Source organism: Rhinolophus ferrumequinum, chromosome 13 (genome assembly GCF_004115265.2).
Source record: "Rhinolophus ferrumequinum isolate MPI-CBG mRhiFer1 chromosome 13, mRhiFer1_v1.p, whole genome shotgun sequence".
NCBI classification, from domain to species: Eukaryota; Metazoa; Chordata; class Mammalia; order Chiroptera; family Rhinolophidae; genus Rhinolophus; species Rhinolophus ferrumequinum.
The window spans coordinates 7,656,972-7,684,807 of NC_046296.1; the positions used below are offsets into that span (position 1 = coordinate 7,656,972).

Below are 27,836 nucleotides of genomic sequence, written 5' to 3' on the forward strand. Positions count from 1 at the left end.
TTATAAAAATCTATTCAGAAATGATAAGCAAAAACTACATTTTGACATATTGTGAGGTGGTGCCTCTAAAGGTAAGGGTGTCCAAGGCCTACTTAATTCTTAAATGGCCTGAGCTCTGACTAGCATTTCCCCACACCTCCTCATCCCCATTGTCACTTGAAATATGACTCTGTAATTTCTGCTTAAGATGCCTGGTTCTCACCCTTCTGTCAATTAAAAAATAGTTCAGAATTCTCTTTCTTACAAATGACAGTCATTATTTGTAGACGGCTATTAGGAGCAGTTCTCTGATATTACTGTAATACATGCTTCAAATTCCTTCACCTGGTCAATTTTGAATCTATTCCAATTTGGCCATGTATCTATTGCCTATGAGTATTGTTTGAAGATAATGACAATTATGATGAGGATAATGGTGCAATTTTATTCGTATTGTGAAAAATTGTGCCCCTGGATCTCAGTCTGTGGTTCAACTGGGTTAACCAACTAATTGACTTTTTGGAAAAGATGGAGGTTCTACTTCAGAAGGCTGGAAGAGTCCTTTCAAGACCGAGCAGACAAAAGGTAAGGATCTGATCTACTTGCTGAAGTCCTTGCACTCTTAAGACTAAAGCCATTTATCTTCTCATCCCATTTGAACTAAATGAATTAAGTAAGCCTGGCTTGCAATATCATGTGTAAAAAATAAACTGAGCTGGAGTTGGACCTGCCATCCCATAGGAACTGCCTTGCTCATCTTAGTCCTCAAATCTTTGGAATATTAAAACAGGGCAAAATAACCTTTGGACTAGACCTAAAGAAACATTATATCCCAAAGAACTGTTTGCAAAGATAATAAGAAAGCAGATATTATGACTACTGAACTGTAAATTAAAAACATTCTTTAGAATTAGCATCACTGTTAGCTTATCTGCACCAATAGAAATGCCTTCCTTCTAGTGATGTAATTGTTTCCCTTCCCTTTCTTATAATACCCCGTCTTTGTCTCCTAATTGGAACACTATTTGGGTTTCTGCCTGAATCAGTGTGTCCCAAATGGTTATTTTTTATTTTTTATTTTTTCCATCTCAAATAAATGCTAGTTGTCTCTCTTTGGCCTTTTGTTTTTAGGTTAACACATGGATTGGAACATGTCTCTTTTATTTTATAGAATGACTTTTGTGAATGACCCTGTCCTACCTCCTCAGTCAGGTTTCTCATCTACAGTGGCACAGTCTCATCAGGAGCCTAAAATGAGAGTGAGGTCAGAAGGACAAAGTTTTCCTTTGACACCTGTCCAGGCTGTCTCAGGCATACCCAAAGAAAGAGTACACCCTCACTTTTGCAGTGACAAGTTTGGGCAAATCACCTTTAAAAATTATCTCTTAGATTTTTTTTTAATCACTTAAAGATCATTTACCCCAATCATCCTAATTCTTATCACTATTGTAATAATAATAATATTTTATGTAGCAGTTTATCTGCAAAGTACAATAAGGTTGTTTTTGTTGTTAGTACTTCAAATGAATGATGCATTCTTTATAGTAACAAAAACATGTAAATAACTTAAATGTGCAGTCATAAATGAGTGGTAGGATAGCAGGCAGCCATTAAACACTATGTTTATGAAGAATGTATAGCAATACAAAAGACAATTAAATTATTAAATGAAAAAAACATAAGTTTATATAAGATTACAGCTGTGTTATACAAACAAATGAAACTTCTGTTTTAAATAAGCTGGGAGGAAACAGCCCACAATGTTAAAGAGTGGTTATCGTCATGTAAACATACATTTTTTTCTTCCTAAGTTTTACTTTCATAATGGAAGGAAAACTCACTCAACTCAAAATATTCTTGAAAAGGAAACCGATTGGCTGTATTGCCTTTGGGGAATTGGAGGCACCAACGGAGGTGTCCTAGACAAGGCAAGATGGCAGCGCCAAGATCCTTATTCAGAGTTCTTGTGTTTCTAGCTTTTTATGTCTTAATTCCGAGTCCAACTGACTCCTTAACTACACTTACCTCTATCCCCAACACACACACACACACACACACACACACACACACACACACACGTGAATTAATAAAGCAGAACGAGCTCCCTCTGAAGATCTACTTGTGTCACCTAAGCCCCCTTATATTCTTCAGGTGGTAGTCAGCTGTATGCCCCATTCACTGTCTTTGCCCTGAAGGTCTGGGTCAGCAGGAAGAAAGGAGAATTTCTTCATAATCAACTATTATCAAATTATCTCTGAAGAGCAGTGCCCATCAGTACAGTGAGCCAGCCACAAAGCCTAGATTATCAGAGGCCATCATGATTCAGATCACATAAAACTTAGGAAGGTCACCAAATTTGGGCTCTGAGAATATTGTTATGATTTAATCACCGTGTAGGCTTTTTAAAATAAAGATTTAGCACTACTTTAAAAATGTTGCAGTTAAATATGGACAGAGTTGTGGGGAAATGGGAATGTAAATTTAATAGCTTCACTTTGGAGAGTCTATTAAAACTGAAAACAGCAAACCCAATGGCACAGCAATTCCTCTTCTAGCCATATATCATAGAGAATAATCAGACATGTGTACAAGTGGACATAATCAAGGATTTTAATTGCAGAAATGTTTGTTTTTATCAAAAACTGGAAACCACAAATGTATTTTAATAGGTGAGTGGATAAATAAAATGTCACATATTTATAGGGTGGAATATTTACAACAGTTAAAATTGGTGGTTCAAAAGAAAAAAATTGGTGATTCATATAGCATATGAATCAACATAGATATATCTACATGTGGGTAAGATAAATAGATATTTGATATTTAAAAGAAGTATCTATAGACTTATAACTCCCATAAGAATAAATAACAAAAGCATGTTCAGTGAAAACAGCAAGTTCTAGAATGACATCTGAAGAATGATAGTATTTCTGTAAAAAAAAAAAAAAAAAACAGACAAACCAGACAGCTGTACCTTTTGATAAGTGCAGATATACGTATGTAATAGTCAAGAACATTCTAGAAGGAAACACATTAAAATCATAACCGGGATTACCTCTAGGGAAAGACAGAGGTGACTGAGATTAGGGAGGTGAAAGGTAAAAATGGATTCCACCTTCGTTAGTAATATTCTGATTTTTCAAATTTAAGTGCATTCCAGTGTTGCTTGTGTATTTTCAATTCCTTTTTTTAAGTCTCATCAATTATTTAATCCTCTACATTTCTTATATCCAAGAAACTAAAAACATGGAGCCTTCTGTAAGAAAGTGTTTTACAGCACCACACCCACTTTTCCACTCCTTTCCCTCCGCCCTTCCCACACCCAGTACATCCACTAACCCAAGTTCACTGGTGTTGTGAGCAAGTGCCCCAAAGCCTTTGCTTACTTTTACAACCCTCGTAGGGACCACAGCAAATCACATTGGCAATGTCTCTTTGCAGAAAAAGACATGTCAGAAAACAGCTGATGGAAATGCCATTTTGTTAAAAATAATCACATGGATTTTATCCCTTTTCTGATGATTTTGAGAGCAAAGAATTTTTTTGAGTCTGGCACCAGCCAAACCAACAGGAAAAAGGAAGGCAACTCCGCACACTTCATACCTGTCAAAAACAACTGCAGAATAAGCTCGCTCAGCAAATATAACGTCCGCAGCCCAGAACTCCTTCGTGGCCTTCAGACTCCTGCCTTTGCCTTCAGAAGTGAAGACCTCCACATTCTCCATTCTCCCTATTGTCATCTCACAGTCTTTCAGGCAGCACTGCAGATACTTAGCACGGAGCCAAGTCTCTTGTCATTGCTGCTATTTCAGCACCTTCAGTATCCCAAAGAGCAAGACTATAAATGGACAAGCCACCTCCCCTTCCCTACCCCCTCTCACCCCTGTGCCCTCAGCTCGCCCTCCGCCACTTTTCCTGGAGGCAGGGATGGGCAAGCAAGAAGACAGTAATGTGGGTGGGGTGTCATTCATCACCCAGCAAAACTGACAGAGCAGAAAATGACCATGGACTGGTGTGGCTCTGGGATTGGGCCTGAAAACTTGAAAAGTTCCTTGCAAGAAGCTCAGTCTCGGATGGCAGTTGTGCTCAGCTTTAGTTAGAATAGGGAGCACTTGGTCACTAGGGTATTTTTAGCAGCCAGATGCCTCTGTCAATCCAAAGTAGACAGCTGAAAAGGTCCAAGAGGAGAAGTGACGCCTGCTGCTCTGGGGCCCTATGTCAGTCAGGCTTACACTTTCTTGAGTGAGATGGCCCCTGTCCCCCTACTTCTTCCCCCAGACTGGACTGTTTTCAGAAAGCTAAAAGTGGATGGCAGATACTAAACTACCCCTTTGGCATATACATAACAGTATATTTAGCTCCAAGGGCTATCCCTCTTCTCCAGTATTACCTGGGGTTCCCACAGCACACCACCAGGGCATGGAGGTCTGGGAGTTCCCTGATAATGCATGTGTGTTGGGTGCAGGCTGTATAATGAGAGGAGGCAGGCCTTGAAAATAAAAACCCTCATTTCTATCTTTCTATCAAATCTCCCTTTTAACATGTGTTTACTGCCAGGAAAATACCAATGAACTATGTTCTTACCCAGGAGTGAAGACATTGGAGGGACAATTCTAACATCTCCAGTGAACTAAATACCAACTCTCACACAGGTTGAAAAGAAAGACACTTGCAGATCTCGGGCTATAGCTTATCTTCCATGTAATATTTTTAGTTTTGGGCATGCATCTATTTAGGGAACTCTGTGTTCTGGATCTCTGTGACTGTAGTGATTCTCAAGCACTAGCTTCTGAGTCAGATAGATCTGCATTTGAATTCTGAGCCTACCACTATGACTTTAAGATAGAACCCGTAAAACAGGGTGATAGTTTCTACCTCTCTGGATTGTCGTGAGTGTTAAATGAGATAATATGTATATAGGATATAGCACAACGCTTGATACTTCATAAAGAACTCATTGCAATAACTATGTATAGGGCCAGCTGGGTACTAGACTAATCGGGGGATCACTGCATAAATTATATAAATGTCTAACCACTATGCTGTACACCTGAAACTAATATACAATAATATTGAATGTCAACTGCAACTGAAAAAAAGATAGGTATTTTACTTTATTTTATTTTATTTTATTTTATTTTATTTTATTTTTTCTGTCACATTATCTTCCCAAAACTATCAAGATGTGCTAGAAATTCTCATGTGTTTTCGACCAAATTGCATCTCCTAAAACTCCTTTGAATCTTGGAACCATATATCCCGATTTATAGGTCAGAACACATAGCCCCTGGAGCTAGAGAATACCTCAGTGACTATCCAGAAAACAACTGAAGACATTTAAAGTTGGGTGCCCAAAAAAGTAAACATCACGTGCTTCCAAGGGGGAAAAAAAAGATTAAAAAGTAATTCTTCAATCCAGGTTAGCTTCATATAAATGCTTAGACACACATTGCCTGGCAACTCAGGGCTTTGCAACAACCAGAACCTTCCCTCAGCCTAGCAAGGATTAGGTGGTTCTCTAGTCACTGTGCCCCTGGAACAGGTTCACCCTAAGCCAAGGTCAAGGACAAAATCTACCTGCCCTCAGAACAGAAAGAGAAGGAGCATTAAGCCCAGTGCTTTAGTTCTGTCTGTGAGTTTCAACCTTATCAGAACAAGTATTCTATTATTAAAGTATTATAGACAGGATAATGCCCCCCCCCAAAGATGTCCACGTCCATATCCCCAGATCTGTGAATACATTACCTTACATGGCAAAAGGGACTTTGCAAATGTGACTAAATTAAGGATCTTGAGAGAGGAAGATTATCCTGGGTTATCTCAGTGGGCCCAATGGAATCACAAGAATCCATGTAAGATGAAGATAGGGTGTCACCGTCAGAGAAGAAGATGTGACAATGAAAGCACAGGGTCAGAGTCAGAGAGACATTTAGAGATACTATATTGCTGGCTTTGAAGATGGAGGAAGGGGCCAAACTGCAAGATAATAAATTTGTGTTATTTTAAGCCACTAAGTTTGCGCCAATGTGTTACAGCAGCAACAGGAAACTAACACGTTAAGTATTATACTTAACTCTCATTATAGTAAATATTATAGAACATCTCTTTTGCCACTCCAAAATGAAATTCATACATAATTTACTAACTCACACCTAAAAAATCATAAATTACTAATTCCAATGGTCTGAATATTTGTGTCTCCCCCCAAATTCTTATGTTGAAATCCTCACCCCCAAAGATGATATTAGTAGGTGGGGCCTTTGGACGGTGCTTAAATTATAAGGATGGGAGTAGTGCCTAATAAAAGAGGCTTCAAAGAGATCCCCAGGTCCTTCTCTTCCACCATGTGAGGACACAGCGAGAAGTCTGCAACCCAGAAAAGGCCTTCACCAGACCATGCTGGCACCTGATCTAGGACTTCCACCTTCCAGAACTGTGAGAAATAAATTTCTGTTGTTTATAAGCTACCCAGTCTGTGGTATTTTGTTATTACCACCCAAATGAACTAAAACACTAACCTAACCTAATAAGGGAGAAATAGAGTGAAGTTATCTTATAATAAAATAATATGTATTCACAGAAAATTAAATATATCACGATGTGCTCACTGTGTATATGCTTGGGTACAACGACACTAGAAAACATGATAAAGTTAGATGTTTGCTCCTAAGTAGAATTACTGTGATAGTGAGAGCTAAAAATGTAGGTTGATTTTGGGGACACAAATACCACATAGGGCATTGTTTGTAACACGATTTTCTGAAATGCTGAATGACTTTTAGTCAAGTCCCAAACGAAAGAAAGTATAATCTTCCTTTAGTTAACAAGAAGTTGTGTTCCTGGAAAATTTAGTGTATTTTAAAACTTAACAAAAACTACTCTATAATTAAATATAAAACAGAGTCCTAGACTCAGATAATTATAAACAGGGCTTTCACCTACCTGAAATGAGCACCTGGATATTTGTGGTTGTGCAGGATGGGCAAAGATTCTTCACTGCGTCAGGGTGTCCCTTGCTTCCCAAGAAATACCGTGTCTCTGTCCAAGATCTAGAAGATAAGCCATTTTCAACGGAGGCAAGTTCCACCACTTCGGGGGCATCTTAGAAGTGTGGGGGTAACTTTTGTTTGTCACAATGATTGTGAGGTGCAGCTGGCGTATTGTGGGGAGAGCCAGGACCATTTAGAAAGGTTTGGATTCCTGTGGGAGAAAAAAAAAAAAAAAACTGGAGATGGGAGACAACAAGGACAGATGAGCAAAAAAAAATTTTACATAAGATTTGTGTTGATATGCAATATAGCAGGAATGTCCCTTTCCCCATTACCAGCCAACAGCCTGATAACTAATACCAACATCCCTTGTCTTGTGAGGCAACTTTTGCAGGATATGCTAAGGAAGGGTAATGCCAGGTCCCCAGTCGTGCACCTCAAGAGTAGAAGAAGGTGACATGAAGAGTCCAAGAGTAGGGGCTGTTTGGGAGCGTTATCACAAGACTAGACATGGGCTTCAAGTATCCTCTCACAATTAGCTCCACTTGTTTACCGGAATCTTGGATAGAATATATTCCCAAATTCCACACTGCAGCCCCAAATCTTTGACCACAGCCTGTACATATTCATAGTATTGTTTTGAGTCTTTTGAGCAAATAATCTCAGAGGCCTTGAAAGACAGATTGCATTCCTTTCAGTTAGATATGTTGCAATTCGGGGAATATGTACAAATTAAGTGGGAGGTAGAAACGTAAATGAAACCCAGAGTAATGGTTTGTGATAAGTTTTGAACCACAGTTTGTGTGCCTGTATTAATACCACAGCAGCTCACCTACCTACCATACCCTGCAAAAACTCAATCCCCTCTATTAAAAGACCCACTGGCTGATCCCCATACCTGCAGAGACCACCATCTAGTGGCAAATCAAGAAAGCTGCAAGATTTTAAATCTTTTTTAAGGTCTGATTTAGTAAGAGAACAACAGCCTTTTATCATTCGTTGTGACTTCCTTTGTACATGGAGCTAACGTTCATTTAGGCCAGGGTTCAACAACTTCTTTAATGGCTGGGGGTGGGGGTGGGGAATCAAAAGAAGAATGTTTTGTGACACTTGAAAATTATATGAAATTCAAATTCCAGTGACCATAAATAAAATCTTATTAGAAAACAGTCACACTCACTTGTTTACATATTTTCTATGGCTTTCTTCACACTACAACAGCAGAGTTGAATATTTGCAACAAAGATCATATGGCCCACAAAGATAAAAATATTTTCTACATGGCCCTTTACAGAAAACATTTGCCAACCCCTGCTTCATTATAATAGCTTCATGCCTCACAATGTTAAATATGCCAGGAGGAGCTCACTGCTTCCACATGCATTCACTGGCTGATTCACCCATTCATTTCAAAATCACTTCCAGCCAAGATCTAAGAAAAAGTTCTTATGCATATCTAGCACTCACATTCCAGGATGACAGTAGTGTGTTCCCTATTTAATAGTCCATTATATCTGTATAATTACATCATTGACAAAACTTCACACTCTCTCTGGTCTCTGTGTTCTTACTAAAATAGCATGCTTATTTCCGGCTTTCTAACTTTGGCTCCAAGAAATTCTTAGCTGCCAATTGCTTTCCTCCCAAAATTCCTAAATTCACTCATTCCCCATGAATTTATCAGCACATGTATCAGGCACTATGCTCAGTGAGTGTCCTGATACAAGATGAATAAAATATAGGCCCTGTCTTCAAGACATTGACCATTTAGAGAGGATGAGGGAAGAGCATATGAAGATGCTGAAAGAGACAGAGGAGTCAAAAGGGAAAGTGTATCCAGGGAAGGCTTCAGAGACGTGGCCAGAGAAGATAAGTAGGGAGGAGGAGAAGCAGAACTGGAGGAGATCATTTCAGGCCCAAGGACCACAGCAGCATGAGCAGAGATGTGAAGGTAAAGAACCAGCATGACATGTGCAGACAACTACAATCTGTTGTGTATGGAGGGAACTATAGAAACCCAGGTAGTATACTGATGTTTATCGTTCTGGGACCAAACTATTGCCTTTTATGTCCTAGTATTTCATATACATTTCAATGCTATTCTAACAGCAACAATAACCGTTCGAATGCTTGAAATTGTCCTTTACTTACAATACTGCGTATGCTTTCACAACACCCTTTGAGGTGGGTATTATCAAGGCCTCCTAGTTGAAAAGTAGCAGCATCTCCTAAGTATAAATCTCAGAGAAACTCTCACATACATGCACAAGAAGACGACACAAGAATGTTAGAGCAATACCGTCCATAAAAGCAAAAATGGGGAACAAGCTCAGTGTCTATCGATAGGAGAGCAGACAGCTCATAGTATATTCATACAGTGGTATGTTATAGAACCATAAAACTGAACGAGTTAAAACCTCACATTTCAGCATACATTAATATAAAAAAAAATGGTGACAAAAGCAAATTGCAAAGGAATAAACAGTATATACCTGGGGTGCCAAAAAATGTATACAAGTGGACACTTTGGTCAATGTTGCTCAAGCAGTAGTTCACCATAATCAGAAGTGTCTGGACGCTGATGGTGACCACTTTGAGCACCTCTTGTAATTGCAGGAGTCAAACGTGACTTGTATTCATCTTTTGTTATCCATATATATTATTACAATTTTAATAGTTTTTTCCTTCCTTAAAATGTGTATACATTTTTTTGGAATCCTATGTATAATAACATTCATGTAAAGTTTTAAATTATGCAAAGCGATACTTCATTTTACCTAGGGATACATACGTAAGTAGTAAAAGTATAAAGAAATGCATGGGAATGAGAAATACTGAATTCAGGATCGTATTTACTTCTGAGGGAAGGAGTTCATTAGGAAGTAGGGAGAGGGCACTCCAGGAAGAGGGAGCAGCATATACAATAAGTTGAGTTATGCAATAGCTTGGTATTTACAGGAATCAGTAAAGGTTTAGCATTGCTGGATCATAAAGTGAAAGCAGGGTGGGGACGTGAGAGCAATAGGTAGGAAATGAGATCAGGGAGGGACACAGAAGTCCAGTGGTACTCACGTTTGACTTCTCCCATCAGACAATGCGGAGCCAGTAACAACTTCTAGATAGAACCCTTTGGCAGTAATTTGAATAGTAGTTTGGAGTGGTGAAGTCAGAGGAAGGATATCAGTTAGGTAGATATTGTCATGGTTCTCACAAAAGATGAGGAGAACCTAAAATTAGGCAATGGCGCTGTGACAGACAAGGATACCCAAGAGTAACTTACACAGTGTACCAGGAGGCATGCCCATCAGTAGGGTAGAATATTATACAGTAATGAAATGAATAGATAAGTTTTATATTCCACAGCTTGGAGGAACCTCAAAATGTTGAGTGAAACAAGTCCCATTGTACTGCATAACGATATAAACCTTAAGAAATTCAAAGACAATCTAAACTTTTTTTTAGCTTCACCTATATGTGATAAAGATATATATGTAAGGAAATGATGACTACAAACCAGGGTAGTGATGTTTTTGGGAGGTGGGGAATAAGATGATGAGATTCGCGTTTGTGTATTTATGTGTGTGTGTGTGTGTGTATATATCCATATATGGATATATTAACAGAGGTGTCATTTATGGACCATTGATGACAGCATATCATAACCAAGGATTTTGCTTAATCTACTCTGTACTAAAGGCCTTAGCAAAGGAAAGCAAAATAAAGCAGGAGATGATGTATTTTTCAGATGCTCTGGCGGTAAAATCCAGATTCCAGCCTTTTGTTTGTTTTTCTTAGTTGGTTTTAGATTCACTCTCAGAAAGGTGAGAGGCCCCAGGTAAGACCATTGTCTTACCCTCCGATGGTTCGGCGTACGGGCTTCTAGGAACGAGGGGCAAAGGCCGGGGTGCCGCGGGGCCCCGGAGCAGGATGGCGCAGGGGGCGGAGCAAACAGGAAGGCGGGGCTAAAGGGGCTCGCCGCCATGGCGTCGGCGCCGTCCAGTCAGCCGCGGGTGGTGGCGGCGACTTCCCCTCCGGAGCCCGGGTCTCCGCCTCCTCCTTCCACCTCGCCTGCTCGGCGGCGGAGGCGGCGTTGGCGGCAGCGGGTGTCCCTGCCTCTCCGCCACCTCCACCTCGGCCTTACCCCAGGCCGGCGGCGTTGGCGGGGAGGGGGACAGTAGTTGTAGACGCCCGCCCCTGCCTCAAAGAAGGTGAGTTCCCGCCCCGGCGGCGGGGGCGGCCCGGGCTTCAGCCCTTCAACTCGGCGGCCCAGTAAACCCCTGCGCGCCAAGCCCGCTGGGCCCGTCCCGAGTACGAAATGGCCGACAGCGTCGGGGCCGGAGGCCCCTCACCACCCGCCGCCCGCGGAGAGGGGCGCCAGGGCCCCCAAGTGGAGCGTGGAGGGCAAAGGGGCGCCTCCGCCTTCAGGAGGCCGAGGTGTGAGTGGGAAAGAGGTGGCCAGGTAGAAAAGGCTGTGGTTCTCGAGTGTCTGCGAAAAGGAAGGGGCATTGATGAGGAAACCCCAAGACTGAGGGGACAGAGATGGGATGAAAGGCCCGAGACGTGGAAGGAAGCAAACCTCCGTTGGGTGACATTCGACCTCCTGGCAGGTACATAGGACAATTAGACGTGGGGTTAGGAATCTGGGTAGAGTAGGAAGTAGCGTGGGAGCTTCAAGTTGGGCAGGCCCCGGGGGAAGGAAAGAGGGCTTTGAGGGATCACTTTGGAGAGTTTTCCTTGGCTTTTTGAAGATCACACCCTGTAAAACAAGCTTCTGAGATTTACAGGCCTATCTGGATAGTCTGCGTTTTACTATGTTAGGTACCAGTGTCAAAGATCACAAAGCCGGGCCTTAGAGCGGTGACAGCAGACTTTATTTGGTTTACCCAGCGGTGACTGGGCGTTTTACAGGGAAAATGAAGGAATCGGAGAGAAGTGGGGTTCAAGTAGATTCAAGGGAGTGAAACATTGCAAAGGGTGAGTCAGTGTGAATGCAGTTAGCTCTGTCTGCTTGGTGGCATTAAGGAAAGGAGGGTTCTGCCCTCCCACCGTGACTGGGAGGCCCGCCTGCCTCCCTGATGATTGCATTTCAAAGGAATGACTTTCAGGTCCTTGGGAGAGAGGCCACCGAGTTGTAGGAGATCCACATCTTCAAGGGTGGGAGGAAGGATTCACAGCCGAAAGCTCTTTAGTAAGTACTCTTAACAGAGAGAGATCAGGAACCTCCCCTACCATCCGGTGTTGGCTGGGACAAACCGTACATCTCTCTTTGACAGCCCCGAGCTTTTCCTGTAAGACCCTCAGGGGCTGCGTCCTCCCAGGTATTCTGCCGTAGGCTTCGGGAGGCCACGGTGAAAATTTGTTCAAGTCTCTGTGTGCAGGGGTTTGGAAGGAGTGGTCCTGCCAAAAGTTTTTAAAGTTCTCACCAACACATTTCCCCTAACACCAAAAACTATTTCCTGATCGTCTCAATCTAAGAGAGATTTAAGACTATAGCGGCGAACAGCCTATGAGATAAGGCTGTATGTAAGGCAGTTTGGGAAATGATTTTAGCTGAAGCGTAAATCCACTGCAGAGTGCTTCAGTAAAACACTTAGCCCTCTTTAATTTAATAATTAACTTTTAGCATTTGCTGTATTGCCTTACGTTGCTTTTCTTGTCTCCGGAGTGAAAGATGGTGAAACACGCCAAAGCCTTGTCGAATAATTTAATTACTTTCTCCTGGAGGGACACCTATAAATATAAAAACCTCATAAAAATAATTTCATTTTTACCTTCTTGCATAATACTATTTTTGCGTGCTATTCCATAATCTTTTAAACTTTTCACTTTGGAGGAAAAGCAAAGTAGTAAAATGTAAATTTCTTAAAACATTATTGTGTACACTTTATATAAATTTCATTCACTAAAAATGGAAATTAGAAATTCATTGCAACCAAGTGATATTCCATTAAGTATCTTAGGACAATTTGGAAGACTAGATTTAGTTTCTTCAATCAGCCTGGGTTAGTGTCATTGTTGATATAAAAAACAAGATCTCCTAGATTTTTGTTCATACCAAACATCCTGCCTCTCACCAACAAGTAAGCCTGAGCAGTTTATAAGTGTCAAGTCTACAGTACAATTTGGTTCCCATAGCCAGATCATAGGAAGATTTGGCAATAGTTTCTCATGAAAAAACAGCTTTTTGCCTGACTTGGCATTTTCTGTTTGTTTTTTGTGATGCCTGAATATGTGCAGAATTACTGAAGACTTGATGTCAGTTCACACAGGGCTACCAATAACCTTCCTATACCACTTCTGGGTAGTATAATAATACTGGAACAGGAGTCTTGTAATAGGTTCTAGTTCTAGTTTCTCCACTAGCTGTATGACCTTGAGTAAATCCCAAGCTTTTCTTTCAACCTTTCAAAGTCCAAAACTTCTTTGAGTTTTGTCATCTGTGGAAAGGGGGATTGGATTAGCCCAGTTGAGTGGTTTTCAACCAAGGATAAATTTGCCCCACCCCCTCACCCTCACCCCCACCCCGAGTACATTTGGCAATGTCTGGAGACATTTTTGGTTTTCACCACTGGGCAAGGAAGGAAGGGCAAGGTGGGAGTAGGTGCTACTGGCATCTGTTTGGTATAGGCCAGAGATGCTACAAACATCCTAAAATGCACAGGGCAGTCCCCGCCAGACACACACACACAAAACAAAGGATTCTCCTACCAAAATGTCAGTAGTGTTGAGGTTAAACTCTGAGGTCCTTGACAGCTTTAAAATTGTGAACTCGTTTACAGTTCCATGTTGATAATCATTCCACAGCTTCGCTGTGTACTAGAATGGCAATTCATAAAACATGAAACTTTGACCTATAATGGCCATCAGATGACATTCAGAAAGCAATGAAATCTCTGTTGAGTTAGGATTGAGATTATTCAGTAGGATTTGAAAAACAAAATATAATTTAGTACCTAAAAAGTTACCTCATCACTTTATTTCAGGTAAATATCCTTCATCAACTGTTCAGTTAACTGCTACTTAACAAATGGTAAATATTTGATATACTATTTAAAACACTTGTAAGACTCTATTTATTTAGTTTAGATATTTATAAGAGCCTTAAATAATGGCCAATTAAGAATACATAAATAAGAAGAAAAAAAAAATGTTGCTTGTTACTTCTCTTATTTTTCTTAAAAAATAAAAATCTCTTTAGGAGATTCCTCCAAAAGGTATCAAAGAATTGTTGTGCTTCCAGTTATTAAAATTCCACTCTCACTTTCAAAATCCTGATGGGACCATTAAGACTGATTTGAAAACCATCTGTTTGTTCATCTTCACCTATAGCTGTAATACTCTTCAGGAGGAGCTCATCTGTATCGGGCTTGATAATGAAGAGATGTCAGTAAGGATTAAAAATTGGCAAGCAGGGAATATATAGAAGGTATAAGATTACAAATAGGACATTGAGAAATAAACTCAATTACAAAAAACAAAAGAAATACCCCATCACCAGACTTATATGGCAAAGTAAGATTTTCCAGGATACTTTATAATTCATTCAGTGAGGTTTCTCAAATATTTTTGACAGTTAAAAATGTTTTCACTCAGTAACTATTCCTGAGAAATCTGTAAAAACAAAACCGCAACAAACAATTGTTGCTTATCTGCCTTTTTTTAAGGAATAAAAAAATTAAATGGACTCAGTTCCAGAATGGACATTTCTGACTTACAGAATCATTGACTCATTTACACAGCAATCACCTAAAAATGTTTTCCCTTTATTTTTATGATATTAAGCAGAGATTCGAGTCAAGTGACAGAAAATCTAGCTAATAGCCCTTCTTACATTTATTCAGAAAACATGTATTGAGCTCCACCTATGTACCAGGTATTATGCTCAGTACGAAGGACATACACAGATGAATTAGGTACAGCCCTTTTAAGGAGCTAAGCAGTAATGTTTGTTAGTGAAATTAGGGGGGAACAAAGAGTAACTGGAGAAAATGCAGTTTTAAATATGGATTAGCCAGACTCCTGAGAGACATCAGGAGTAGTACATTGTTTTGTATAAATCTTATCTCTGCCCAGGACATACCTGCTACGGACATACCAGAGTACATTATCATGCAAGTCTAATGTTGGCAGCTGGATAGAATGATTGGGGGGCAGGAGGTCTGGAAAGACATTAATGATTGTCAGCATCAGATCTGCCTTTAGTAGGTGTCAATATGAAAAATATTGACTAAGCATGTTAAAATGACTAACTTAGGATTTCCCCTCTGTATTCATCACACATATGTTAGGACTTGAGCACTGATTTTTTTCCCCTTCTTACAGACCTATTCACATTTATTAATCCTTTGGAAGGAATGGCGTACATTTGATGGCATTCTGATGTAGGATGGCTGCCTTGGATCCAAGTAAAATTAATTTCACAAGCATGATCCTTGAGCTAGCTAGCCACAGCATATTTATAAGTATTCAAAGACTTAGTTAAAAACAAATTTTATATTAAAGGTGTAACTAGTACTCCCAATTAATGATTTTTGTTAATTCCTTGGTATTTAGTCATTAAAAATATGCTATAGTAAGCTCTTAGTTATTTTTATGATTGTTGTATTAGTATGAAATGGCAAGAGCTTGGGAAACTCATAAATCAGATACTAATCTCAGTTCCTGAAAAATCAAGGTTAATAACTAATATAGCTAAGAGTATTCATGATGCTGACAGGTACTGGGCTGCATTTCTAGCACAATTAAGATCTCTAAAAACTCCTTAAATGGTATTTGATCTTCAGGGGTTAAAAGGAATTAAAAACATGCTTTGGCAAATATAGCAGGATCACTTACCAAGTGTCGTAAAACTTACTGCACTGCTCTGCTTAGTCTTACCTAAGATTACAATGGTATTATAAGATTGCAAAACTCAGAAGAACAAGGGAAGGTGCCCATTCTCACCAATTCTGTTCGGTATTGTACTGGAGGTCCTAGCCATACAATCAGGCAAGAAGAAGAAATCAAAGGTATACAGACTAGAGAGGAAGAAATTGCACTGTCTTTATTTGCAGATGATAAGATCATCTGTATATAAAACGTCAAAGCATCTAGGAAAAGGCTACTCGAATAATAAGTGAGTTTAGCAAGAGCACAAAATACAAGGTTAATATTACAAAATTTCTAAATGTTAGCAACACAGAATTAGAAATTGAGATTTTTAAAAAATACTATTTATATGCATCAAAAACCATAAAATACTTTTTTGCAGAGACTGTTACATAACATTGCTGAGAGAAAGAAGATGCATATAATGGAAAGATGTAAAATGTCTTCTAATGCTTCTTAGTGAATTAGATTTAAAAGTATAGGACCATGTCATTTATTTGGTATCTTTATTAAAGGTGAAGAATTGAGCTTACTTACACCTAATACTAACCAAATTAGCATCCTAATTTCCGCAAAATTTTCTTGCTTCAAAGATTAATGATTTTTAATAAACATTAAAAAAAAAAAAAACCTTTGTGCTGTATTATGTTTAAATGCCATGTCACAACACAAATAATGTGCTGTGGGGTATGAAAATTTTTATTAAATTTTTCACTCAAATTCAGTTGATTTATTCATGAAACCTGATACTAAAAACATTTCATACAATGCAAAAATTCAGGTTTTGCAATTTCTAAATGGGTTGTTGGATTGGAACAAATTCTCTCTGATAGGTCTTGAATTAGGAAAAGCAGAGTAGTTCTTAGTATTTTATTAAGGTATATTTTTAGGTAGTTTTGAATTATGAGTAATTCATATTACTCATTTGTTTCATATTTAACACAGCAGTTTATGTGCAGTGTTTTTATTACTTTAACTTTCACAATGGCTTTATGTATCTTTACTGAAATAAAAAAGACCAAGCTTTGCATAGCTGTTGAATAACAACCTACATAGTTTCATTTCTCCAAAATAAAAGATTCCATGTTCTTTGTCTTTCTACTATGATATTTTTTGTGGAAGTAAGTGGCACTGTGGGTGTTCATCTATAACTAGGTTCGTGGTGTAGATGCAGTGCAAATAGGAACATCAAGTTTTCAGAATTTTGCTAGATTTTTTTCCCCAAAATTTTAGAAGGTACATCTAAAAAATACTACAGATGAGTTTAATCAACAATAACTATTTCTTGCTTGGGACCTAATTAATACTAGGCTGTAAATAGTTAATAAAATAGCTAGAATCCCTACTTGTTTCTGCTTGATATTCCATACTCTCTTGGGTTTTAAAGTATATAAAACACACGTTATCACAGGACATAAACTGAAATCTTCAAAGAGTTGGTTCAAAATCAGAAAAGACAATAAGGATAAAGTCTAACTTTAAGCTTTTGTTTTAAAAAGTCCCTCTAAAACAGGAGTTAGCTCAGAATACAAAGAATTAAATAATCCTTACTGGCACACCTGCCCTGTTTACCCCTCCTTTATTTGACTTTTTGTAGTTAACTGGAATAATTGGTTAGGAGAACATTTCACTATGACAGTTAAATACAGTGGTACCTCAGTTTTCTAACGTAATCCGTTCTAGAAGACCATTCGAGTTCTGAAAGTTCGAAAACAGCCGAGAGCTAGGCCTCAGGATTTTGCACCCAGCAGAAGCAGCGTGACTTGTTCGACTTCCAAGACATGTTCACAAACTGAAGCATTTACTTGTGGATTTATGGCGTTCATAAACTGAAATGTTTGTCAACAGAGACATTCAAAAACCGAGGTACTACTGTAGATGAAATCCTAAGTAATAAAAGTAGCTCACTCATAAAGCTCTTACTATGTGCCATCCAGTCTTTTAAGCACTTTATATACATGAATTTCTTTAAGGCTCACAACAGCTCTGAGGTATTTATTATATTCCGATTTTAGAGATGAGGAACCTAATGCACAGACAGGTTGAAACATTGACCAAGCTTACACAGCTAATAAATGCCAGGACTAACTCTAGAGTTCCTGCATCTGGCTCCCAGGAGCAATGAGGTAAGGAACGTCCTATGACAGGCAGTGGCTCTGCATAGGTGACTTGGCCTTCCTTAGATGGATGACCGATGTGAAAACAAAGCCAACATTTAAAAATCCAGTATAACACGTTAAGCTGGAATTATTTCTTTTTCGAAAACAGCCACTATAGATCTTTAAGTTCTCTAATGCACTTTACTGAGGTATACTGACAATAAACTACATATTTAAAGTATACAAGTCAGTGAGTTTTTGACATGCCATGAAACCACCATCGTAAACAAAATGCCAAATATTTCCATCAACTCCAGGAGTTTTCTCATGCTCCTTTACAATCCATTCCTCCCTCCAGCCCTGTCCCCAGCAACAACTAACTTGCTTTCTATCACCTTAGTTTGCATTTCTAAAACTATTTATAAATAGAATCATACAGTAGGTACTCTTGTGTTTTTCATTCAGCATGATGGTTTTTGAAATTTATGTGTGCATTGCTATTTTATTCCTATTTATTGCTGAATAATTCTATTATATGGATATACCACATTTTGTTTATCCATTCATCTCTTGACAGACATTAGGGTTGTTTCAGTTTGGGGCTATTACAAAGTTGTCATGAACATTCATGTACAGGTGTTTGCATAGACATATGTTTTCATTTTTCTTGGGCAAATACGAGTGAAATGACTGGGTCATATTGTAGATGTTTAACTTTTAAAGAAATTGTCAAACTGCTTTGCAGAGTTGTACCATTTTAAGTCCTAATTAGCAATGTGTGGGCTTTTCTGTTGTCTGATGTCCTTACCAACACATGATATTTTCAGTCTTTTTAGTTTTAGTCATTCTAGTGATGGTGCAGTGGTATCTCACCTTGGCTGTAAATATGGATTCTTTTCTGAAGTGTCTGTTCAAATCTTTTGCCCATTTTAAATTGAATTTGTTTTAGTGAATCATAAGAGTTCTTTATGTAATTTAGATATAAGTCCTTTGACATATGAAATGGGAAGAAATGTTTTCTCCCATTATGGCTTGCTTTTCTATTCTTTAAATGCAGAAATGTGTAAAGCCTGGAGATCAGAAAATGTTTTCGTTTTCAAAAGGGAGAAGTAGATTTCAGAATGTGAACTGAGAAGTTTTAAATTAGTTAGAAAGGCAGCCGAGCAAAACGGTAACAGATTCTGGAGCCAGACAGCCTTTGTCATTTACTAACTTAACTTTCCTATGCCTCAGTTTCTTCTATAAACTATGGATAATAATAGCACTTAGCCCACAGAGTTCTTCAGAGGATAAAATTAGTTGCTATTTATAAGTGCTTAAACAGTACCTGCTACATACAACCTGAAAAATACAACCTTTGTAATGAATAAATAGTATTCATTATGCAAAATAATATAAAATTAAAAAATAGAAGTAGCATCAAATTTTCCCAAGGAAGATTTCTATAACGCCTAGAATTTACTACCACGCCTTCTTTCTTTTCTCTAATGGTTCCTGTTGCCCACTATGTTCACTGAAGTTTGAACATATACAATTAGTTCAAATGCCCAACTATGTTAATTTGTAATCTTAATTTGTAAGGAATTTCAAGGTACATAGAACACCTGCAAGTTATTTAAACCCAGTTCCACATAGAGGAATTGAATATACTATAGAGCAAGGGTGTCCAAACTGTGGCCCATGATCCATTGTTAATTGGCCCGCAGCAAATTCCAAAAATACATTTAGTTTACTTAAATAAAACCACGTGAGGCAATACGTACTTCACCTCCAGTGAGTGGCCCGGCTGTTTGTGTATTTTACCGCATATGGCCCTTGGGGAAAACCGTTGAAAAAAGTTTGGACACCCCTGCTATAGAGGAATGGGACATAGAGGGAAAGAAAGGAAAAATGTGAAAGATTATTGATGGAATCTGAGTTTATTTTAAAATCAAATTCATCTTTTTGAATACTATGTATGCTTTTCCACTCCACTCCTCACTTCCCTCCTTCTGGGGAATAATAACAACAGCAATAGCAATAACTCTTCTTCCTCTTCATTCTGACAAATATAACATTATGTAGGATCAAAGCTTTAGGATTATTCCTGCTTCCCCACTCTTGTATCTGCTCTCTCCCCAGCTATCAAATTCCTTTGATTCCACCTGTAGAATGTCTCTTCAATTCTTCCCTTCTTTTCTGTCCTCACTACCATGTTCCTGGTTCAGTCCAGTAATCTCTTGCCTGCAACACCCTCCTTACCAATATCCCCATTTTGACTGTTTTCTTCCTCTGTTGACTGCAGAATTAATCTCAAATGCCCAAATAGGCCTATTAGGATCTGGCCGCACTCTTACAGCACTGTCTTTTACGGCCCTTAATGCATATCTTGTTTTCGTAATGCAGATACAGCTTTTATAATGTTTTTCCATCCTCCAGAATACCCTTTCTTTTCTTTTCTTTTTTTTAATTTTATTTATATAAGTGTTTTTTTCAAGGACCTATCAGCTCCAAGTCAAGTAGTTGTTTCAATCTAGCTGTGGGGGGCGCACCTCACACTGGCCCATGTGGGGATCAAACTGGCAACGTTGTTAAGAGCACCACACTCTAATCAACTGAGCTAACCGGCTGCCCCCAGAAATTTCATTTTTATTTTCTTTAAATTTTACCCATCTCCTAAGGATCTATCCAAATTCATTCTTTACAAAGCCTTTCCCAAATCCCTTAGCAAAAAGACGTACCTTCCTTTGTCTTAGAGCACTTAACACGATTTTTGTCCTGCATTATAGTTCTTTGCCTATCATTTTTATAAAATTACAAATTCATTGATCTTAGGAATTATCTTGTTCCCTTATTTATAATTCCCAATGTGTGGAACAGCTATGTGTATATATAATGGAAAAAGTCAAAATAAATCAAGGTTTAAGATCCAGCTCAATCAATTAACACATGGCAATTTATTTTAATTTCTTTGAATCCTGAAGTCTTAATCTTCAAAATGTGGGAAATTCCCGTTGTCTTGCAGAGGTAAAAGTCTGAAAGAATAATCTATTATCTTGTTTGGCATACAGTAGTCAATAAATATTCATCTCTTTTTTCCCTGTACAGTCCCACAGTACGTATCCACCATAGTACCTTGAAGACAAAACTCAGAGTGATAAAGTTTAATAAAGCCCAAAGGCATGGAGAACTTAAACTAAGTAGTGTTAATGGGAATTGAAAAATGAAGGGATAAATTTGGAAAAAAAAAATTATAAAGCTAGACTTGACATGAGTCCAGACTTGATAGGGAGAAATATGGCTGAGATTTTGAACTTGGGAATATGATACTATTTAATGGAGATTTTAAAAATAAAGAGCTTGGTGGATAAAGGACTTCAAGGTGACTCCAAGTTTTTTACCTTAGTGTAAGTTGTCAACGTAAGAAACATCCAAACCTGTAGAGAATTTTTATGAGTGTATTTGAGCCAAACTGACAGCATATGCCGGGGAGCAAGATCTCAAATGCTCCAGACAGTAACAATTTTGCAGCTTCTTTTATGCACTTGAGATTAAGGAGGTAACATAAGGAAGATAACATGGAGATGGGGGACAGCAAGGCAGGGATTGGATTGCAGGATAGTTAATAATATTATGTGCTCTCTTGAGGGTGGTTACCACTTATTTCCAAGGTGTGTTAACCTAGATGCACAGAAACGATGGACAGGCTTAGCTTAAAGCAAAGTTAAACCTTTAATAAAGATGTTATATTCCTGGGGCGTGACTATCCACCAAGACCTGCCCAGTTAGGAATTTATGATCAGATCACTCTGTGAGGTTACTTTCCATACAACCCTCCACCCCCCTTTTTTTTTTCATTTATGCAGCTTAGAACATTAACTTTTAGAAATGAGAAATCTAGTATTATGGGTTGAATAGAGAGGGAAATCATTGTTCTGTTTTAGAGTATCTTGAACTTCTAAATGACTAGTCTTCAGTAAACTTTCCATCTATACTAAGTTTTGGTTGTCACCAAAAGACAATATTTACCAGTTCTTATCAAATATTTTTAATAGAAAAAACAATGTCACATCATCATGGTCAGGCTGTACATAGTGACTCTGAAGCAAGGGAAGTTCTGAAAGTCCTTTTAGTTAACCTTTTTAACTTGCTGACTTTAAAGTCAAATGTAATTAAATTATATACTTTAACACAACTAAAAAATAATTTAGAGAGATACTACATGTAATTGAGAAATATTTTTTAAATATTTCTAAAATGTTTATTTACAGTTCTTGAACATAATATTTTTAAGCAAACCTTTTAATCTGTACACTGGTACTAAAAATTAAGCTTAATTTGAAGATATCCCATAGAACCTTTAAATTAAAAATTTTTGGAGTATTTAATTACAAAGTAATATATGGTCTTTGCAAAAATTAAAACAATACAGACTTGTGCAGAGAGCAAAATGTTAAATGTTCTTACCTACTCCTTTCCTAACCCCATTTCCCAGACCCCATTAAGTTTAGTGTATATCTTTTCAGATTATTTTCTATGGGTACTGAACTAACACACTAGATCAGACTATCAAATCAGACCCACAAGAATCGGTAATATTACCTGCTATCAAGGTTTACTAATTACTTCAAGGGTACAAGCAATCAAGAGGCTCTAATGAAGCAGAGATGTCTGTAGTACGTGGAAGGTGGCTCCTCAAACCAGGTTTTCCCACATTGATCGTTCATCTCTGGTCCAGAATAATAGATGAGGTTTCTAAGTGAAGGTCGCCTCACACAGTGGGAGTGTGTAAATTATACATCACCTGCATTTTATATCCCAGAGAACTGTAGAACGGGGATTATGCCTCAGAGATCCTGGATTTACCTATTGTAGGTAATCCTTAGCCAGGGACATCTTGCTAAAGGCATTTCAGAAACAAGTTCCCTTCCTCCTAGCAAATATTGTTAGGCTCTTTACTCCGAGGTTCAGAGGTCACCTGCCTTCTTCCCTCTTCCCCTCCCCAGGAAAGGGAGTGAATGGGTTATAGCCAGCTCTGTTAACTCCTTCCTTACAGTAAATACATAAGTATTTATTTAATTTTTCGTTCTGTATGTTGAGTGTTTTTATATTAAAATTGGGTTTTAAATCAATAGATCATTAGGTAGGTAGGTAGATACAGTTCTATATATTGTTTTTCCCCCTCAATATAATATATGGACATTTCTCTATGACAGTATATGTGGTTCCAACTCATTCATTTAAATGGCTGCATAGAAAATGTTTTGATGTTCCATGATTGACATTGTATTTATGAACTTGTAAACTTCTATAAAATAAAATTTCATCTGTTAGGACCTTTAGGAAGTTGTATAGACCTCAAGTGTAAATGTAGTAATTTTGACATAGATTATTTATTGTGGTGAGAAACACTTTTAGCAGAAGTTCTAGAAGTTAATATGTGAGTATAACTATAGCTTTGAGTGGCTTGTCTGAGCTTTGTTTAGTGATCCTTGCCTGTGGTTGTGTTTGTACCAACACTGGAGGTTTGTGTTCCCCCATGGGATTCTCAGACGGCATTAGTGGTATAATTAGAATCAGTGACTATCTTAAAATGGTCTACATTTCTTGATATTGTCTTCTATAAAAAACAAAATTCCAAGGCTGGATTTCTCAATCCAGCCTTTCAATAATGGTTTCTCAGATAATTTCCATAAAGTGCAGACTCCTACGGCTATCCCAGTAACTTCTCCTCCTTCAGAATGGTATTTTCTGGACTAAGTGAAAATATATGACCATATTTAATATTAGAGGCTTACTAAATGTTTTCATACTAAAATTCTAATGAGCAAAAAGCTAGTACTATAGTCTTCTAAGCCCTCAGGAAATTAAGATGTGAGGTGGTATATGAAATGAAGATTAAAAATACTACCTCAAATGTTTAATATGATCTTCTATCTTCCCTCCCTTTATTTTATTCATCAATACCACATTGAATAAACAAAGACTGAATTTTTACAGATACCTGTTGTAAAAGGCATATGTGGAATAATAATATAGTTTAGAATCACAAAGGATTTCACATTATGAAGTAGGTTGAAAATAAAGGGCTTCTAAATCAGGATTATTTCTACTGAAGCTGATACTTGATTTGAAAGCAAGCAAAACTATTCTTAAACTCTGAGTTCAGATTAACTATATTAAAAATTATTATCTTCAAATTTAGAGGTGTACATTTGGGGTACATTCCTGTAAAATAAACAAAATATTAATTTTCTGGGTAAAATACATACTCGAAAAGTGAGCTTTACTTTCACAGTTACAGAAAGCAAAATGATAAGAAATTGAAGATGGATTTCGTGAATTTTCGGATGATTGAACGGTGTTGATGATATACTTCTAAACTTCAAATTATTTCATCTTTGTAACAAGATTGTGGTTGGTTTCAGGTGACTGGAAGTGGAATAGTGGACAAAAATAAATACTGTGATCTCTGTATCATGTTTTTTAGCTCCCCAGTTGTTGCCCAGTCTCACTATTTGGGTAAAGTCTGTGCTAAGAAACTGAAGCAATTAACGGGTGAATATGATCAGATTTCTTCACCAAGTTCTCAGCCTGATAAGGGTAAGTTTCCATTTACTTCTTTATTGATCCCTGCACCATCTGTGGTCTTGTGGGACTGGCTTCTTTCACTAGCATGTCTTCAAGGTTCATCCGTGTTGTTGAGTGTATCAATAGTTTATTCTTTGTTATCACTGATAGTATTCCATTGTATAGTTACACCACCATTTATTTAATTTATCCATTCACCTGTTGATCAACATTTGGGTGTTTTCTTTTCTGGAGCTATTACAAATAAACCTGCTATGATTATTTATGTAGAAGTCTTTGTATGGACATACATTTCCTTTTGGGTAAATATCTAGAAGTAGAATAATAACCACATCATATGGTAGGTGTATGTTTAACTTCCTCAGAAATTGCCAAACTGTTTTTCAAGTGGTTGTACTGTTTCACTTCTCCACCAACAATGAGAATTTCAGTTTTTCTGCATCCTCACCAACACTCAGTCTTTCATATCAGTCATTCTAGTGAGTACATGGTGGAATCTCATTATGGTTTTAATTGATATTCACTTGATGACTAATGATATCTTTTCATGTATTTATTGGCCATTTGTATATATTGTTTTCTGAAGTGTCTGTTCAAATCTTTTGCTTATATTTAATCAAATATTTGTTACAATATTTTCAGAATTTTTATACTATTTAATTTGAATAGTAGCTAAATTTTCTGACTCATCAAATTAGACTTCATGTAGACTTTCTTTGTAATCTCAAATTTTCAGAAAAGATAGCTGATCATCAGTGAGTCTAGAATGCTATGTCTGGCTTATTTTTCTTTTAAATGGAAGAAATGTTCAGTTCTGCATGGGTTATGCTGCATCCTAATTTTTGGAGAAGAAATGTATCACCAAAAGGATATAGGGCATTAACATCTCATAATAAGTACATTTTCTGCTGTATTTGTACTTATGCAGGATTTTAGGTAGGGTAAAGGAAGAGAATCAGGAATAGTGCTGGCCCCTCCCCCCCCGAAAAAGAATCACAAGCAAACAAAAACTAGTATATCTACTCTGAATTTCTTCTGAAACTTTTCTCTTCTTCAATACAAGTGCCCTCCTAGCTTTCACCTCCATTTCCTCCCTTAACCCTCCCACCAGTAGTTTAATAGAGAACAAACCAGAAGGCATTCTAGAATGCTTTTTTCACCAATCAGAAGTAGCGGAATGGAATCCAAGCCCTATTACAGAGGAGATGACGGAACTCTTCTCTCACCTTCCCTCATGCCCTATACCTAAGAGTTTATCCCAGAGCTGAATTGCTAATTTCTGGCATTCCCAAACCATTTTATAAACGTCCTTTTAGTATTACGTTCTACAATACTCTAATCAGGTGAGTATGTAGGTTTATTTAGTTTTGTTTGCGTTAACTGAAGATTTTAAGGATCAAATTACTTCTTCATGGTTCTACTACTTCTCTTAGAAAACAATATACAAGAAACTGATTAATCAGAACTTTAGAAAATCTGTGAACATTTAGATCAGGCCACCCACCATGGATGTGTAGTCCTTATCCACACATCTCCACGTGCCTTACATTTTCAGCTCTACAACAGAATCCTGTATATCAGCTCCTTTCTGCCATCTTATCCCACTTCTGAGAAGGATAAAGTTCCTTGTGAGTGGCCTGGAAGATATTTGACTATCCTGATGTTCCTTTTTGGCATATAATGTCATGATATTTAACTTTTATGCTGAATTAGGTTTTAATTTGTTTGGGCTTTATTTTCTTCTAAGCTCTCTTCAAGAACAAAGGTTATTCTCAGAATACAATAATCTAGTAAGAATTTTCTCCTATCTACTCTACAGAGAATCCCTTGTTGTCAGCCTAATGAAGCATTCAAAGACATACGACTCTTTTCAAGATGAACTTGAAGATTATATCAAAGTGCAAAAAGCCAGAGGCTTAGAACCAAAGACTTGTTTCAGACAAATGAGAGAGGACTATTTGGAAACCTGGAGGTACAAAGAAGAATTTGATTCCAGACCCAGGTATAGAATGTTTGATCAAAGATTCCCAACTGAAACCATCCAGACCTACTCAAGAACATGCAATATTTCACAAGCAGTGGAAAACCAGTTCCCTCAGTGGCTACCAGCTCATTACAATAGGCAAAGACAAGACTCCCTGAGCTACTGTCAATTCACCAGGGATCGTTTCTCAGAAAAACCAGTACCCCTGAACCTTAGTCAGCAAGAGTATAATTATAGCTCATACAGTGTAGAGCCTGGAGTTTATAAGCACCTCTCCTCAGAAAACACCACCAGTGCCCATCCAGCCGCTCATAAACAGATACATCAGAAGAGAAAAAGGCACGTAGAAGAAGGCAGAGAAAAAACAGAGGAGAAGAGGCCCAAGCATAAGAGGAAAAAAGGTTGTGATAAAACAGATTTAGACAAGAGCCTCCAAGGAAACAAAACAGAGGTAGAAACAGTCAGGATCAGTACAAAAAAGCTTAAGAATCAAAAGGAGAAAAAAAGCCGAGATGTCACCTCTAAGAAAGAGGAACGTAAGTGTAGAAAAGAAAAAAAGGAGCAAGGCAAAGAAAGGACAGAGGAGGAAATGCTTTGGGACCAGTCTATCCTTGGATTTTGAAGCTCTTGAGTTGATTCTCCTGAGGATAAATTGAAAAAATAGTTGAGGAGAAGCTTGGTTTTATGATGTTCATGTTCATACCACTTTTCTCGTGTAAACAGGCACTTTAGCGTGTAGCGAAGGCCAAGGGAACAGAAAGTATTTATTTAGTATGCTTGATCTCCAACATGGAAATTACTTTGCCTCATTTTCTAAAAGTATTATTGCATTTTTTATATAAAATGTAATTTCCTTTAATGAGAGTGGCTTTGCTTTTATTCATCAAATTGCTATGATGATGGAAGTATTTTTCCCTTGTGAAGTCATTTATTTTAAACTGGAGGATTAACAGGCTTTGTAGAATCTATTTCTTGATTGGGTTTGGGGTATTCTTACTCATATATTCATTAGTTTTCTCTATACAACAATTTAGAATTGATTTGTTTTTCCTATATTACATCTGTGTTTTGTTTTTTCGAAATTCTTTGTATTTTCTAGATTAGAAAGTGGAAAACAAAATACATTATAATAAAAATAAGCTTAGGTTACATATAGTTTTAAAAGTTTCAAAGAGTCTTTATATAAAATCAGTTTATTTTCTGGAAATGTTTATAATAAAGTATACTGATTTCTACATTTGTTGTTCTGTATCAATGATTTTCCCCGTTCCATGATGACTTTCTTCTGGAAGAGCAATAACTGCGCAGTTTGTACTTAGAGGCAAGATGTTGTTGGCGGGGCACACT

General features: G+C 37.7%; 2 protein-coding genes across 5 annotated transcripts in view; one reads left to right on the plus strand and one right to left on the minus strand.

Moving 5' to 3' along the window:
- SMYD1 (SET and MYND domain containing 1) overlaps positions 1-10,174 on the minus strand; it is a 52,083-nt gene extending 41,909 nt beyond the window's left edge. For 2 of the 4 annotated variants that reach the window (XM_033125652.1, XM_033125653.1), the window contains exons 1-3: positions 10,041-10,174; positions 6,922-7,179; positions 3,583-3,794 (exon numbers count right to left, since the gene is read on the minus strand). In XM_033125652.1, the coding sequence (XP_032981543.1) occupies positions 3,583-3,719 (137 nt within the window). In that variant the 5' untranslated portion in view covers positions 3,720-3,794; positions 6,922-7,179; positions 10,041-10,174. Of the gene's footprint in view, positions 1-3,582; positions 3,823-6,921; positions 7,180-10,040 lie in introns of those variants that run through there. The other 2 variants (XM_033125654.1, XM_033125651.1) reach the window with 2 other exon arrangements.
- Positions 10,175-10,950: 776 nt separating this feature from the next.
- Positions 10,951-27,611, plus strand: KRCC1 (lysine rich coiled-coil 1). Its single transcript, XM_033125625.1, has 3 exons — positions 10,951-11,176; positions 24,405-24,517; positions 26,325-27,611. The coding sequence occupies exon 3, from the start codon at positions 26,347-26,349 to the stop codon at positions 27,109-27,111; it is 765 nt and encodes a 254-aa protein (XP_032981516.1). The 5' UTR covers positions 10,951-11,176; positions 24,405-24,517; positions 26,325-26,346; the 3' UTR covers positions 27,112-27,611.
- Positions 27,612-27,836: the final 225 nt, after the last annotated feature.

Bases quoted from the DNA above. Each gene is read 5' to 3' on its own strand.
- KRCC1 (XM_033125625.1), top strand. From the start codon at position 26,347: ATGAAGCATTCAAAGACATACGACTCTTTTCAAGATGAACTTGAAGAT.